This window comes from Carassius gibelio, chromosome B25 (genome assembly GCF_023724105.1).
Source record: "Carassius gibelio isolate Cgi1373 ecotype wild population from Czech Republic chromosome B25, carGib1.2-hapl.c, whole genome shotgun sequence".
In the NCBI taxonomy this organism is placed as follows: Eukaryota; Metazoa; Chordata; class Actinopteri; order Cypriniformes; family Cyprinidae; genus Carassius; species Carassius gibelio.
In genome coordinates, this window is record NC_068420.1 from 7,854,093 (window position 1) to 7,871,031 (window position 16,939).

Below are 16,939 nucleotides of genomic sequence, written 5' to 3' on the forward strand. Positions count from 1 at the left end.
TCATGTCCAAATAATGTAGGTTAAACGCATTTTAATTCTGTATTCACTAATGTTTTTGTAATTTTTAAAATTAATGTTAACTCACAAACACAGGAAAACATATATATATATATTTGTGTGTGTGTGTGTGTGTGTTAATTTGATCCTTATCTAATAGCATTCAAAAATAATAAATTCAAGTAAATAAGTAAATATTATGCAATGTTTGAAAAATACTAGTGTAAACGCTAGATGGCGCGCCTATGCATCGAATGGGTTTCTTGCTTCACCGTTCCTCGTTCTGCGCATGCGCAGCGCCGTTCTTTGTTGTCACGGTCCAAATTTATCCCGGAATAAGGGCAGCACGCATGTGCCGTGAACCCGGATGTATCAGGAATTGTTTGAATAAAGAACAAAAGCATCGGACTGAAAATGCATGATCGAGACTGTTATTAGAAAGTAAAGGGATCTGGTTCCGGTCGGGGTAAAGTACCAGCGCTCCTCGTTTTAGATGATTGATTACAGTAACTCACACGCTGGAGTTTTAATATTTTAATGCACTTGCTTTTAGTCCTTCAGACGCGGTACCATACCAATGCGTGAACATACTTGTCGCAATCTATAAACATAACACTGTAGCTTTAGTTGTAGTGCTGCAATGCATTTGATTCACGTCTACGGTAAAAAGTACGAACGCGGCAGCAACTGGTCCGAGCCAGAGGTTCTGGAGCTGCTGCAGATCTGGTCAGACGTGCCGGTCCAAACCGAGCTAGTGACCTGTCTCCGAAACCAGCATGTGTTCAACCGAATCGCCAGCACTCTGCGGCAGAAGGGCATCAATCGGACCGGGGATCAATGCAGGGAGAAGATCAAGAAGTTAAAGCTGGAGTACAAGCAGAAGACGTTGAGATCCGTGAGGTATTACGAGCTGATGGAAAGGGCGCAGAGCAACCGATCCGCCGCTACCTCCGGTTCGACTTTGCCTTTATGGGGCGGCACAGTGACGAACCAGGTCACCGGAATGCAGGGGTCAGAGGCGCCTGGTCAGCAGCCCAGAGCAGGCGAGATTCTGGAGATCAAGACGGAGGTGATGAGCTCGGATGATGAAGCTGCGGGCCCTCCTGAGATGCTCTATGAGTTCGGACCTGTTGATGAGGATGATGAGGCAGGAGCAGCTGATCACAAACATGCGGGTCCGAGCACAGAGGAGAACACTGAGATGGACGGAGAGCAGGGAAACACGCATGTCATCTGTTCTCCATCAGGTATCCTGAACAGTCTGTTGAGATGAATGGATGGATGGATGGATAAACAGATTTGGATGTGTAAATACACGTCACAGTGCAACAGAAACCAAACATCATCTGCATAATGTTCTAAACAATATACACATCTTACAGACGCTTGTTGCATAGAATATGTATAAATACGTATTTCTCAATAATTGAGTTTTTTTTAGGCAAGTTAAGATTTTAACTTCCCTTTCAGCATTTTCACTGGCCCCACCACAATTTTATTCAAATGATTTTTCACATATGCATATGAACATAAAGGTGAACATGTATATTGTGCGGAAACATACTAGTGTTTTTAATGTGCAATAACACCTGCAAAATAATGCATCTATTCATGACAGCTATAAATTCTTCTCCTATGTAATATTATACACTGCAAATTGGTTAGAAATATTCAACTCAATCTTATGTTTATCTCAGGCTATTTTAATTTTGACAGTTACAAATTTTACAAATAATTTATTGTTAGCCAGGTAAATTGTTTTTTTTACTTTGGTCACATATTTAAATCGGCACAATATCCAATAACAGTATACAATTTATAGACAGATTTTTTTTTTCATGTTTAAATAATATTAAAAAAAACATCTGCCTTGATTTCAGTAAGTACAGAGAAACAGTATCAAAACACCACTTGCTTAACACAGTACACCATTATTTACAAGTTTTTTTTTTATGTTCTTGAAAGACTTTTTTTTTTTTTTCTTACCGAAGGAAGCATTTATTTGATCAAAAAATACGGTAAAATTAGTAATATTATCTATCAGCTAAGCTTCAGGAACTGTATATAATATTTTCATCACTTCAATTCAAAAATAGCATTGCATTGATGTATAATCAAGAAAATGAATGTTATCCATATTTATTTAGAAGGTCTGTGTGGTTTAACGCTGCACAGGCATTACTGCAGTATTTATGCCAAACTCTTTGTTGTCTGCTGTTGGCAGGGATTTTCCATCCAGTGCTTTACTTTCAGCGACGCAGATGTTCTTGATAGCGCTGGCATGTTATCACACCAACTGCCGCTTGAATAAAATGTTGACATAATTGTTCAGTTAATTTTTAATGAAGTGTTTATTTGGTCTTTTATCTCTGATGGACTGACTGAATGTTGAATATCTGTTGATATCGCACCACAGATTGCAGTGACCAGAACATGACCGGCTCCTCCGGTGCGGGTGTTTCCCCGGCAACAGCTCCCATTGTGATGAGAGACGGAGGTAGCCATGGCGACCAGGAAGGGGGTTCCGGATCGTTCCATCAGAGGAAGCGTCGGCGAGTGGGACGTGGGGCCGATGGGGTGTTATCGAATGCTCTGGCTGGATATCTAAGCTGGCAGCAGACAGCAGAAGAGCGTTTCCTGGCTCTGGAGGAGGACCGGATGCGGCAGGAGGCGCGGGCCGAGGAGCGCAGGGAGCAGCAGGAGGAGAGGCGAGCGAAGCAGGAGAGAGATCATGAGTTTCGTCTCATGTCCATGTTGTCCAAAGTCCTGAGTTCATCACGTGGGACGGATGACCAGAGTGCCTCCACCAGCAGGGAAACGCTCCCGGTGCCCAGCACCTCACAAACCTTGTTCCCCTATGTCTTACCCAGCAGTGCCAAAGCTGTACCCAGCATGCCTTGGGGTGATCAGACGGCACGGTTCAGCCCGTACCTTTCCCGCCGTGGCAATAGCATGCGTCTGCACCAGGGAATCCTGCAGGAAGGCTACAATCAGTATCGTGCCAACAAACACGACGAGAATTCAAACCCTCATGTTAGTCTCCCTGGAAACAGTACTGCTTTAATATTATTAGTTACTGCAGATGTTGTTGTTTTATTTATTTTTTTAGTATAACAAAATAACACTTTGGTCTGGATATGGCAAAATATATGATAAATTATATACTTTTAAATACTCTCACAACTGTAGGATTTTTGTAAAAGAAATTATTCATTTAATTTGACAGGACACTTTAAATTGATTAAATGTGGCAGCAAATTAAATAGATGCTGCTCTATTGGGGTTAGTATTCTTCAAAGAAACTTAAATATATATTAAACATTTTCACAAGAATATTAAAAAACAACTGTGTTCAGCATCATAATAATAAATGTTTTTTGAGTAGCAAATAAGCATGTAAGAATTATTTCTGAAGGATCATGTGACACTGAAGGCTGGTGTAATGATGCTTAAAATTCAGCTTTACCATCATAGGAATAAAAAACATTTTAAAATATCTTGAAATGTTTATTTAAAATTTTAATACTATTAAAAAAAATAAGCAAAGAGACTTTCAAAAACATTAGCAAAAAATTACTGACCCCAAACTTTTGATCTGTAGTGTAGGTATGTAGATGAAAAATCAAGAAAAATGTATACTGCATGTTTTATGCAGAAATAAACAAATGACTGACTATACCAAAAGAAGAAGATAAAAATACATTTTACTGCACCATACAGAACCAAACAATCTCTGTGGTGGAAAGGGCAGTTAAAATAAAACCTAGTTTAAATTAAATGGTTAAAATATTTAACTAATATATAACTAAAGTGTAACTGTGCCTTTCCTTTTTTGTAAAATTTTAATAATTCCTTTCCTTAATTAGTTAATTTTGAAATCACCTTGCATTGTGACATTCATGTTCCTTTTTAAATCATTTTTGTCATTAATTTCTTAAACAAAATTCAGGTTTAAGTAAAGATGAACTCGAGAAAAAAAAAAAACTGCTTGGATCTGAGAACATTTGTGAAAATATATTACTCTACAGTCACTCACTAAGTTTATTCTCTGTCTGAGTGAACTGATTTTTTCTGATGTTAAAGACAAACCAAGTCTTGGTTTTACAGGCACTGCTTTGGTGACTGCAGAGGGCACAAGCCTCTTGGGACTTCATAAACAAATCTGTGAAGTTTGCTCATTTGAATACATTTTTTGTGTTTGACTAGCTTCTGCTGTTTGGTAATTTGCTGTGGTTTTAATGTTATTTATTTCAGGGCATTATAAACTTAGGGACCAGTGAAAACAAGCTGTGCTTTGACCTCCTGCAGAAAAGAGTAAGAGATGTGATTTACTTGTTTAGCATTCATTAGTAGAGATCCTTTTTCATTAGCGGTGATTTGCGCCTGGTGGGCTATAAAATTGAGAAAGAAAAAATCCCATTAAAATATATATATATCACACTATCATGGAGTCTTGGGGAATGTGCTTTTTTGGCCAGGGAGCAACCACCCAAAATACCCTATAGCAACTGAATTAAAACAAGCTAAATGCCATTCAGAACGCCTTAGAAACTGCATACCAATGTCCTAGCAACCATCTACATTACCCTTTCGAGTTCTGCACAGACAAGCACCACTCACATTGTCATTTCAGTGTTCTTACAACCAGAAATACTTTCCAAAAACCTTTAAATGGACATGAATTGACAAAGATGTTATTGAGCCTGGATATTACATGTTACAGTCATTGTTTATTGATTCTTGGTTCCTCTAACAGCTGATGCGACCCGACATGCTTCAGATTGAACCAGCGTTCTTACAATACCCCGACTGGAAAGGCCACAGTTTGTAAGCCACCATTTATCCTTAACTTCTTTTCTTTTTCTGTAATCTGTATATTTAGTGTAAAATCCCATGCTCAGCTTTCATTTCACAGTATTGATGTTCTTTTCCCTAAAGCCTTCGAGAGGAAGTTGCTAAGTTCCTGTCAGACTACTGCTGTTCTCCCAAACCGCTAAAACCCAAGAACGTGAGTGTTTTTCTGCTATTTCTATATCACTGTTGAATTATTGTATGGTATTATGTCTGTTAGTCTTCCTCTTTCTGTTAAAAGAGAAATTCAGACCGCATGCTTGTTTCCTTCGGTTCTTCCGCAGGTCGTTGTTATGAACGGTTGTGGGTCTCTGTTCTCGGCTTTGGCAGCTACGCTCTGTGACCCAGAAGGTATCAGACCATCTGGTCACCACAGAATATGTCTGGGCTCATATCTCATTTTGTTGGGGTTGTCAGTTTTTTTTTTCTTCTCCATATTTTCACCAAGTTTGCTTTGATTTGATCAGAATGCCAGGAAAAAGGGAAATTATGTGAATTACTATTATAATTTAAAATATCTTTTTCACCCATTTTCTTGTATTTGAAAATGTAAATTAGTCTTTTGGTGCAAAGCTGAATTTTCAGCATCATTACTCTAGTCTTAAGTGACACATGATCCTTCAGAAACTTGGTACGCTGATTTGTGTTTTTTTTCTACCAATTACTATCAAAATTTACTGAAAGCCTTTGATATGGATACTAAACAATTTATAAATCTACTCCAACATTTTAAGATATTGAGAAAATGTTTTTTTTTTTTTTTACTTATTATACAATCAAACCATTTTTGATAAACATGTCAATAAACAATATCTTCTAAAATGTTATTGTGTGTGTTTTATAGATGCCATTCTCATCCCGTCCCCCTTCTATGGTGTGATAACAGAGGATGTGGGCTTGTACAGCAGTGTCAAACTACACCATGTGCCACTTTACAGTCAGGTGGTTAGCGAAAGTCCAGTCGTAATATTTCATAATGTAACATTGACATATTTACTGGTTTTCTGTGGTTTTGTTTATGTTTCTTGTAGCTATACATATTATATTTCTGTTTGTATTGTGTTGGTACAGCCCACAGGAAGTGATGTCAGACCATTCCAGCTAACTGTTGAGAAATTGGAGAACTCTCTTAAAGACGCCAAAAAAGAGGTTATTTAATTTTTTTTACTTAAACATGTACATGACATGTTTGAAACTCACATCGTATGGCTCTCTTAAAATTGTACTTTCTTTATATAGGGATTGAACATCAAAGCCCTGATCCTTTTAAACCCCCACAATCCACTGGGAGAAGTGTACTCGTCTGAAGAGATGATCAGCTTTCTAGAGTTTGCCAAAATGTGAGTTAAAACCGTTTCTTACAAGCACTGAACCAAAGCAGCTTTTTCATTATCATCCTCTTTAATATCTGGAAGCCAGTGACATTTTATCAATACAGAAATATTAATGGCATGTTATTACAAAACCCACATAACTTTGTTCATGCTGCTCTTTTTCCATATAGTAAAAACTTTTACAGAGGAGAGATGAGGAACTACCATAAAAGTATCAAAATGCACTTGAGAGCTTAGCACCCTATTCGTTGAAAAAATGGCTTTCATCAAAAAAGTTTTAGAATGGCGTGATGATGTGTAATTGATGAAAAACTGGTTGCCAAACTTATGGGTCTGTGATCGCACATCGTTTTCCATATGTATTCACATGGGTCATTAAGTTGCACCCTATTGACGAGAAATTACATTTGCGTTCAGGAATGTCATTTGAATTTTAATTTCTGCCCTCAGCAGGACTCATTTATTCATTCTTTCTCTTACATTTGCTCCAGGCACAAGCTTCATGTGATTGTGGATGAGATTTACATGCTCTCCGTTTTCAATGAGACGGACACATTTCGCAGTGTTCTCAGCTTGGATGGGTGAGAGACATGCACATAAACTCTCTCTCTCTCTTATTTCTGTGCTTTTTTTAAAGTGTAATTTACTTAGTTTTGTTTGGAAAGGTGTCAATGTCATTTTCTTTTTATCTGATAAAGTAGCGTTTATGAGCAGAGCATTTTGTGTACAGCCGTTACCGGGGAAAACAATGTTTCTGCTGCTCCAAAAGCGCCTCCTGCTGGCAGAATGAATTAGCAGTTTCGCTTTTTCTGTTTTCTGCTGCAACTCTGAGCACTTTTTTTTTCAGTCTATAAGAATAATCATCCTATTTTATACTTTTAAAGTTAAATATTTTATATTAATAAGGTGAGTCTGACAGTATTTTTGACTGTTTATTTGGATTTTGTTTATTTGACGTGATTTCACATTTTTTGTTTGTATGAAATATAAATAAAAGATGAACTTTAATTTATTTGTACTTTTTTTATTTCTAAAATATTATATGGGAAGAGGTTTTATAGATTTGTAGAATTTGTAGGTACAGACAAATATTTTTAAAATATTTCTTGGGCTATTTAAAATATTGTTCAAATCGATATCGGAATTATTTTATATATCAACTGAAATTTAATATGATATAAATTTTGGCCATATCATTCAGCCCTAGGTACATGTGAATATTGCTTGAACTAATCATCACAATTTTTTTCACAGGTTGCCAGATCCCCAAAGAACCCACATTATGTGGGGCGTCAGTAAGGTATGTCACTATTCCTACTGTGAGAAAAGCATTTCCTCAGATTCTTGGCATTGCTTTATTGCATTCAAATGTTGTGTATGCATATAGGACTTTGCTATGGCAGGAATGCGAGTTGGCATGGTCTACTCTGAGAATAGAGATTTGGTTCAGGCCCTGGATCAGCTGGGCTGCTTCCACGGAGTCCCAGGACCCACACAGTACCAGATGGCACAGCTTCTTCGAGACAGAGGTACACATTTTCTCCCTAGCTTTGTCAGTGTTTTTTCTGTTTTTCACTCTACGGCTGATTCACAATTCCCATACATTTCATCCTGTAAATCCATGTAAAATTAGTGTTGGTGTGTCCCAAAACATACTGTCAAAATGATAGTATACTTTTTATTTTTCTTGTTGTTTTTGTTTTTCTATGCTTTTATAGACTTTTTATAGGGGTTTACATGACACTGTTTTCAACTAAAAATGGAAAACTGTGTATGCATCAACTTTTGAATACAGATTTCAAAGTGCAAATGTTTTTAAATCATACTGTACACCATGCTGTCTCCATGTAAGCTTTAAAAAAAAAAAAAAATTTGTGGAAATGTATACGTACATGTATAGTTTATAGGTTTGCGCATAGTGCTTCTTTACGAAGTGATGCATAATACATTATGGCTCTGTGTAAATGACAACAATGTTTTGTCTTTAAACGTGAAACTTTTCAAAATGCAAAAAAAAAAAAATAATAATAATAATTAGTACATTTTTGTCATGTAATTGTACCATTAACCTTTTGCGCTATATGCGTTTTTAGAATACTACAATTTGGTGTACTGGCTTGATTCATACTTAAAGTTTGTATTTTTAACTTTAACGTTTTGTAATTGTGATAATTTAGGACGGATTGTACTGCAAAAGTATGGTTTTGGTCTATATGACTATATTTGAAGCTGTGCAATTGCTTTAAATGATAAATAGACCAAAGTGTATTTCGTTATTCACTGATAAACTTCCCTTCTGGTGTGCATTTTATCCTTTGCAGTGATTTTGATTGACAGGCGATTTGACTAATCATAACTCTGAATCTGCCATTTTAGGCATGAACATGATCTTGAAAAATGGTGTTTAGTGATGTCTTTCCATGGTTGAAACTATCTTCTGATGTTCATTCATGTTTATTTCAAGCTATAAATAGTAAAGAGGAAGAGATGATTGCTTCACTTGAACTGAGACGCTACAGCGATCTGTCATGACACATTAAAGAGCCACAAAAAAAGTATTTATTGTTTGAAATTCTTTAAATTAATTTTTTTTTTAAAGCTGAGACTTTGAGTTATACCTAAAGCAACCTGCTCTGTCTCGTTTTTGGGCATGTTGTCAGTTTTCTCTTTGCTCCACGATGTTTGTTTCACTGCGTGAGAACCTGATTTGTATCTTAAGTTAAACTGAAAAACATTAACAGTCTAGTTCATGAACACATCATTTAGATTTATTCGTTGACAAGAATGATTCGTTCACAACAGCACTTAACTGAGAGAGATTTCTTGCTGTCTCCAGACTGGCTGAATGGTGAGTTCCTTCCAGAGAACAGACGCAGGCTAAGAGAGGCTCACAGCTTCATGACCGAAGAGCTGAAGAAACTGGACATACCATTCCTGCACAGGAGTGCGGGTTTCTTCATCTGGGCAGACTTGAGCAAGGTGAGCACCTTTAGACCAGACTTATGCATCCAAACTCTGGAAATCAGTCATGTTCAGCCGATTTCTATATAATGTTTTGGTGTTTGTGTAGTATCTGAGGGTGAAGACGTTTGCTGAGGAGCTGTCTCTGTGGAGGTGTTTCCTCAAGCACAAGGTTCTGCTGAGCTGCGGTCAGGCCTTCAGCTGTGTGTCTCCAGGCTGGTTCAGAATCATCTTCACTGATCAGCTGCACAAACTAAAGCTAGGTCTGTCGATCGCTCATTTCCATTTCAGTCCCCGTCTTCTTGTAGTGTCTCCTTTGGAGCTGGATAAGATCTGATTATGGCATTTATTCCTTTCAAATCCTTGTTTTACAGGTATGCAGAGGTTTAAATGTGCATTAGAAGAACTTCAGGGCTCTTCAGTGCTTGAGACACAGCAGACAACAAGTGAGGAACAGGATGACAGCTGTGGGACAGCAAGTAGGGAAGACACTAAGACGATAGACGAGTGCAAAGACCAGACACTTAAGTCCTCAAGCGTTCAAACCAAACATGACACAGTACACATTAAGGCAGAACCCGTCTCATTGGCTGATGAGAACTTTGCCATTATTAATGGCCAATCCGACATCCACTCAGAGAGTCTGGACTCTCTGATTGGTACTCTGCGACAGCAGATCGTCACATCTGATTGGCTGGAGAAGCACAAGCCTGAGCTAGCTGCTGGACAGGACCCAACACAATTGGATGTTTTCACAGACCTGCTTGAAAAAGCCAGGAAATAGAGTAACAGTTGATAGAAACAAGTATGTGCAACGCAACTGTCAAATACAAATACTTTTTTTTATTTTATGAAAGATACCTTCACCTTATGTACAGTTTAAAGGTAAAATCTGTTAATTGCAGAAACAACACAGTGGCAATCCCTGTAATTAGAGACTGAAACAATTATAGAGAGTCACCACAGCAGTATATGAAAATGTTGTTATTGTTGGATGTTTTTGTACTTTAATTATTACCCTGGCTGTCACAGTAATTGGAGACTGCCCCTTTAATTGCTCTCATATCAAATTCTAAGTATTTACTCTTTTGTCTTGGAGTTGATTTTAAGGGGTCTTATTGAGAGGAATCGCTTTTTTTAATTTTTTGATTAGAATTTTGTATAAGGGAAATGTATTGTAAATTTCAGTATCTAAATTTTGCTTCCCATTGCAATTTCCTATGGAAAAACAACAACTCATCAATTAATTTTATTCTTAAAATAAGTTTAATTTTTTTTTTCAGTAAAAATATCTAAAAAAATGTTTTTTAAACAGGATGGATTTACTTAAGAAACAGCACTGCATATTATATCTTTAATACAAAGTAATAAAAGTATTTTTGTTATTTGATGCTAATGCTATTCAAGAGAATCTATTAAAAGTAATCATATCTTATGAAGTGTTGTTTCTTAAGTAAATTGATCTAGTTTTAAAGCTTTTTCGATATTTTACTTAAAAGACTTATTAAATAGCCATTAAAGAAGCATTTTTGCAGCGTCTCTAACTGTGTGTAGCACCTACGACTCTGCATGTCCTTTCAAAGGATCCCAACATGAGAAACGAGAGGGAGATGTTTATTTTTAATTAAATCCCCGTTCATTTCAGTCAGATCTTAACAGTTTGGGCGGCAGAAATCAGTTTCAGCTTTGAAAAGAGACTTTTATTGAGGAATAACCGCCCATGTGTAAAAAACCCCCCAAAAAACATAAAAAAAACCACCTGTTTTTGGCGTGCGCACAAAAAATTACTAACCTTACGCTGTAAATCTCAGGGGAATATTAATGTATATGACCCCTCTAAATTGATTTTAAATCATTTTAAGATTTTGTTGTGGCTTGGCTGTCAGTCTAAGGATAAAAGTGGATGTGTTTATTTACTTTTTGAATCTTCTTATCGTTACATGATGAATTTGTTCCAAAAATGACTTTTTTTTTTTTATTTTTTTTTTTTACACACCGTGGTTGCTTATCATTTTTCAGCTTCCAAGGAAAATGCCTTGTTTCAGATCTTCATTGGTGTTAAATGTTTTAAGGGCTCCTGACTGAATCAATCAATCAATCAATCAATCAATCATCAATTAAAATGTTTTATGTTGAATTATATTTCCAATGTGTTATGTTGCTCCTTTACAATGATCTGAGATCGGATGCCGCAGTCTCGCTTGCATTGGTGAGAGTACGGCAAAGCTGACCTGAGGTATGTAGCAGAAAGCGAGCAACAGGAAATAGCCTTGTTCATGGGTTTCCTGTGAGTTCACCTTGCTGGAGAATAGAGAGTGGCTCTTTCCTGTGCCATTTAGTCGTTGCCATGACGACACAATAACCCTCCTGATGTATTACTACAGTTACTGTGGTTCTGGTTGTGTTGCTTAATACTAAAAGAAGAAAAAAAGTAAAAAGCTTAAAAAGTTAAAGTCATATAAACATTTATGTATGCATGCATATATTTATGTGTGTGTACCTATATATATATATATATATATATATATACAGTTATGCTCATAAATTTACATGCCTCTTGCAGAATATGCAAAATGTTAATTTTAGCTAAATAAGAGGGATCATGAAAATCACGTTATTGTTTGTTTAACACTGTCTTGAATAAGCCACATAACAGATGTTTATACATCCTCCACAAGACAAAATAATAACTGAATTTCTAAAAATGACACACCCGTTTAAAATTTTCATCTTAACACTGCGTGCCGTTTCCTGGATGATCCTCGACTGTCTTTCTGTTTTGTGATGGCTGTTCTTGAGTCCCTTGTTGGTCCTGAGCAGTTCATCTGCCTGCTGTTCTTCAGAAAAATCCTCCACCTCCTGCACATTCTTTTGTTTGTCCAACATTTTTTGTATATTTGAACCCTTTCCAACAGTGACTTCATGATTTTGAGATCCATCTTGTCACATGGAGGACATTTGAGGGACTCATAGATAACTATTGTATAAGGTGAAAACATTTACTGATGCTCAAGAAGGCAACATAATGCAGTAAGAGCTGGAGGGGGCCGATCATTTTTGAATAGGATGATCAGAGTAAACTATACTTATTTTGTCTTCAGAGGGACATTTAATATGCACACTATATATATATATATATATATATATATATATATATATATATATATATATATATATATAGTAATCTACTAAAAAAATAATAATTATCATTATATACATAATATATTTATGAGTAGTATATTTATTTTTCTCCAGTATTGGACATTTGGTTAAATTCAACCCACAGACTCCTTTGAGCACAGGAAAGTGATTTATAAAATGTCATTTTCACTTTTCAAACCACATGACTCACTGAAACACTCGCAGGGTTTCTGGGGGAATTTAAGCCCTGGCAGTGTACTGTATGTTTATGAGAGGGGGAGTTTCCATTGCGACTGGGTCTCCACCGTGGGTAGAGAGAAACCTTTACAGTGTCGTATTACAGCATTGTGGGGGAAATGCTTCTGCACATCGTTTCTCTGATTCATTTGATATTCGAACGTGATCAGTTACAGTCGCTGGACTGCGTGGAATCAAATCTCTGTCATTTAAACACATTTTTAAAGACTTCAGCCATTCAAGGTAAGCAAACTTAACAATGATTGCCTAATTTTGTCTGATATTGCCAACTGTAATTTTTTTAAGTTTGGTTTCCAGCTAAATTGGCAACTTTGTTATTGTTATATCTAACCATCTGCTTTTTCCCAACAGAGCGATGAAAGGACCAGAAGTGGTCGACTCGAGAAGTCGTTTTCGATTTATTGAGTCCTGTCTCGGCTTGATGGGCTGTTTGTGTATCAGCTATGCGATCTGGACACCTCGGTGGCTGGATGACCGGGGTCTGTGGACCTCGGGGAATGTTTCCAGACTGGATGACAGCTGGACCACTGAAGACATTGCTAAAGGTGTGTGTTGTTTGGCTGCTATTCTCATTTATCTTAGGGAATAAAAGCTATTTGTCATTGCCAAGTGTTGTTTGAAATGTTTGCTTCAAAAAAAAGTTGAATAATATGCTATATTATATTATATTTTGTGGTGTTAAATTGTAACATATACTACAATATTAAGTCACCTTACATTATAAACATAACATTTACATGTGAATATATTTTGAAGTCATGTTTTAACCGAAAGACTGTCTGTAAATCATGACTGGTATTAGTACCCCCTCAGAAAACAGTATGCTTACGCCCTTTAGAGCTATTTGATTTGGTTTCGACCTGTCATGTGACCAATAGTAATATTTTAGTAGCCCACGTGTGGCCCTCATTAATTTTATAAAATGGCTTTGCATCTTAAAAACTTGGCCTCTATAAAAGATGCATAACTGAAAAACAGTAAAAAGCCCAATTAGATGCTTTTCTGTTGTGTGTTTCACTCTGAGGCCTTTAAAAGCTTTGTTTTTTTGGAGTATTAAAATATATAGCCAGAATGGGAACTGAAAGCGTTAGAGCATATTTTGGCATTTTTTGCAGGATTTAAGATGCTGAGAAGCACAGAGCAGTCAAATGAGAGAGAACCTGTGAACAACTTCTGAATTTCCAACGTTGGCGTAAAATAATGATATGGTTTTGTGTTGGAGGGGTTTCTACGCTTCGGTGGGCTGCAGCAGACAGGCTATGACACGCTGGACTTGCATTACTCGCATATTTTATTAGTTGTAGCCTGTCTGGTTTTCCCCTCGGTTTAGTTCTTCCTCAGAACATGAAAAATGAAGAATGTTATAAATAATGAAGGATGAAGTAATGACTGATCAGTTTTAAATAGTTTCATGATGAGATGTTGTTCTTCAAGAGCACTCAGACTGAAATCTGTTGTCATGGTTTTATGCTAGACATTCTTAAAGGGATACTCCACCCCAAAATGAAAATATTGTCATTAATCACTTTACCCCCATGTCGTCCCAAACCCGTAAAACTTAGTTCGTTTTCGAAACACAATTTAATATATTTTGGATGAAAAACTGGGTAAATTAACCGTAATGTTTTAAGTGTTGAGAATACTTTTTGTATGAACATAAAACAAAAATATGGCTGGCTGACACAGAAGATTGCAGGTAATTTGAGTGATGTGGTGAAACAGACAGGAGACTGTTCACTGTTTTCTTCGCTTACAAACAGTATTCTCATCACTTCATAACGTTACGGTGATGGACTATTCTGACGACGTCTTTCATACTTTTCTGGACCTTGATGGTATTTTACTTGGCAGTCTATGGGACAGTTACAAGCCTCCCGGTTTTCATCCAAAATATTTTCAATTTTCAAAAGTTTTTACAAGTTTGGAACAACGGAGATAAGTGATTAATGATAAAATTTTCATTTTGGGAAGGAGTAACCCTTTAAAGGGACAGTTCAAACAAAAATGAAAATGGTGTGTTGTTCCCTCATGTTGTTTGAAACCTGTATGCTTTTTTCTTTGTTCTTTGGGAGATTTATAGGGTTTATATAGACTATAAATTTTACATTTATATATTTTAGAGTTTCTAAAGACAAAAATATAAAAATTATATATATATATATGTACACAAATAAGTATTTTTTTGTATTTTATAGTTTTTATGTGTATATTTATCTTTATCATATATTTGTGTGTATGTGTAAAAGAAAAAAAGTATTATTATTGGGTCTGGACATAATCATCGGGACATGGTTTATTTTTATTTTGGCTCCAAGGATGACCGTATGACATGCATCAGTATTAAAGGAGTTTCTTTCTGGTTTCCACAGCTCTGGAGGCTGAGAGAGTGTTTGCAGTGGTGGCTTTCCTGATGTCGGTGAGCTCTGGACTGCTGTGTCTCATGTTTGCTCTCTGCTGGACGTCTCAAACGGTGCGTTCCTACTCCAACACTCGCTCGCTGCTGATGGCAGGCCAGGTGCTTGATCCGACCACCCTGCTGCTGTTCACACTAGTACCTACAGGTCAGTACCTCGCTATTAAGCTTCCCTTAGCCAAGGAACATGAACATGTTTAACATTCTCCCTTTTGTTTTTTCCCCACAGGGTTTTTCTTTTTTCTCAGCTGGGCGCTTTTTACACATGAACATATTGGTGAGATCAGGGATGATGTCAGTCGACTCGGTCCGTCCTATTGGCTGGGAGTGTTGGGTTGGGCTTCTCTATTGGCCGTGCTGCCTGTGGTCTTCCTGGCAGAGAAGTTTGTGGTTCCCGACATCCTGCCGGAGTTAAAAAATGCTGCCGAAATGTGGTGGAAGGCTCCTGAGGTTGCACACGCGCGATCGTTAAGTGAGGGTTGCTATCGTTCACAGCATAAGTCTCATCCTGACTTCAGGAGGTATTTGTCAGTGCCTTGAACAAGAGGAAGAAGGTAGCAAGGAAATACAGAGAAGAGACTCTAGTCTCGCTGGTCTTCTAGCCAAATATATGAGCTGAGCATATGCCTCACAACAGGAGTGAAGGACCTGGATGAGAAACCTGTAACTGCTCTCTGCGATGTTAGACACAAAGCTACAGATTATAATGTTCAGTGTATTCAGATGTACTTGGAAGAGGATGCCCAAAAATGTGGTTAATGGACTACTAGGGTTCACTATCTAAGTGTGAAATATAAAGTTGAAAGGATTTTGAAGTTGCAGAGAGGCTATTCCTCTAGAACTTGTCATAGTCGTTGTCTGCAGCTGTTATTGTGTGAATTATATACAGTCACTTTCAGGGATGCAGACTTAAATGCTTTTCAAAATGCATTTTAAATATGCTAATTATTAACTAAAACAACAACAACAACAAAAAACACTAAAATAGTTTATAACTGATTGGGTAAAATATAATAAAATTACTAATAATGGCAACGGGTAGTACTTAACTAATGCTTCAAACGCAATCATTAGTGCCATATACAAGACATTTAAATGTTTTTTTTTTTTTTTAAGTTATTGAAACATGTTCTTGTATAGAAAAACAATTAACTTCTAAGATCCACTTGACCTTTCCCCTTATTCCCATTGCCAAAAAGTGGTGATCATTGAATTCCAGATTGTTCTGCTTGTTCTCAATCTTCCAGACAATACTGATTCAATTAGTCAGAGCACTTTTATACTACTAACACTTAGTGTAATAGGGACTTCCAGGTGCTTAAGCAGAATTCAACACTACTAGGTAGTGCTCCAGTTGTTGTTGTTTTTTTCTATCCGTCTTTTTTTTAAGTGCAAGCAGTGCTCTCTACTGGCCATAGTGCAAAGAGCATCATGTTCTATCCTGTATTTTTAAAGCTATTTAAATAAACCTTTTTGTACTGTTTTAAACCAATAAATGAAATGGTTTTCATATAAAGTTGAGTCTCTATCTATCTATCTATCTATCTATCTGAGACCATATTGGAGGAATGTTTTGAAAATTACTTTGTTTTTATTGTTTGTTTTTCATTTTCATCTTTCAGTAATTTTGTTGTTTTGTCTTTATTAAATATATAATAGATGTGTAAAATATTATTTTTATTATTTTATTAGTGTTCCTGTGGCTCTATTGGTAGAGCAATGCATTAGCAGCGCAAGGTTGTGGGTTTGATTCCCAGGGAACACATGTCAGGTAAAAAAAAAATGTTAGCCTGAATGCACTAAGTCTCATTGGATAAAAGCATCTGCTAAATGCATAAAATAATCATTTAAGTTTCTGTTTTAGTACTTTTTTTTTTTTTTTTAGTTTGGCATGGATGGCATCATTTCTATTTTTAATTTCCATGTATTTTATTACTTTAAAAAAATATATTTTATTGCAACTACTTAAAATGATGTTTTAAGT

The 16,939-nt window shown here is 36.5% G+C and overlaps 2 protein-coding genes across 2 annotated transcripts; both read left to right on the forward strand.

The window, feature by feature from the left end:
• Nucleotides 1-337: 337 nt before the first annotated feature.
• Nucleotides 338-11,285, forward strand: accs (1-aminocyclopropane-1-carboxylate synthase homolog (Arabidopsis)(non-functional)). Its single transcript, XM_052598115.1, has 15 exons — nucleotides 338-1,244; nucleotides 2,414-3,030; nucleotides 4,252-4,311; nucleotides 4,754-4,824; nucleotides 4,936-5,005; nucleotides 5,133-5,199; nucleotides 5,693-5,790; nucleotides 5,920-5,997; nucleotides 6,088-6,188; nucleotides 6,674-6,763; nucleotides 7,437-7,482; nucleotides 7,570-7,711; nucleotides 9,019-9,161; nucleotides 9,253-9,406; nucleotides 9,518-11,285. The coding sequence occupies exons 1-15, from the start codon at nucleotides 638-640 to the stop codon at nucleotides 9,925-9,927; spliced, it is 2,754 nt and encodes a 917-aa protein (XP_052454075.1). The 5' UTR covers nucleotides 338-637; the 3' UTR covers nucleotides 9,928-11,285.
• A 1,308-nt stretch (nucleotides 11,286-12,593) lies between these two features.
• On the forward strand, nucleotides 12,594-16,450 carry si:ch211-256a21.4 (uncharacterized). The gene is made up of 4 exons (XM_052598066.1): nucleotides 12,594-12,764; nucleotides 12,894-13,087; nucleotides 14,912-15,103; nucleotides 15,185-16,450. The coding sequence occupies exons 2-4, from the start codon at nucleotides 12,898-12,900 to the stop codon at nucleotides 15,493-15,495; spliced, it is 693 nt and encodes a 230-aa protein (XP_052454026.1). The 5' UTR covers nucleotides 12,594-12,764; nucleotides 12,894-12,897; the 3' UTR covers nucleotides 15,496-16,450.
• The last annotated feature ends 489 nt before the right edge of the window (nucleotides 16,451-16,939 follow it).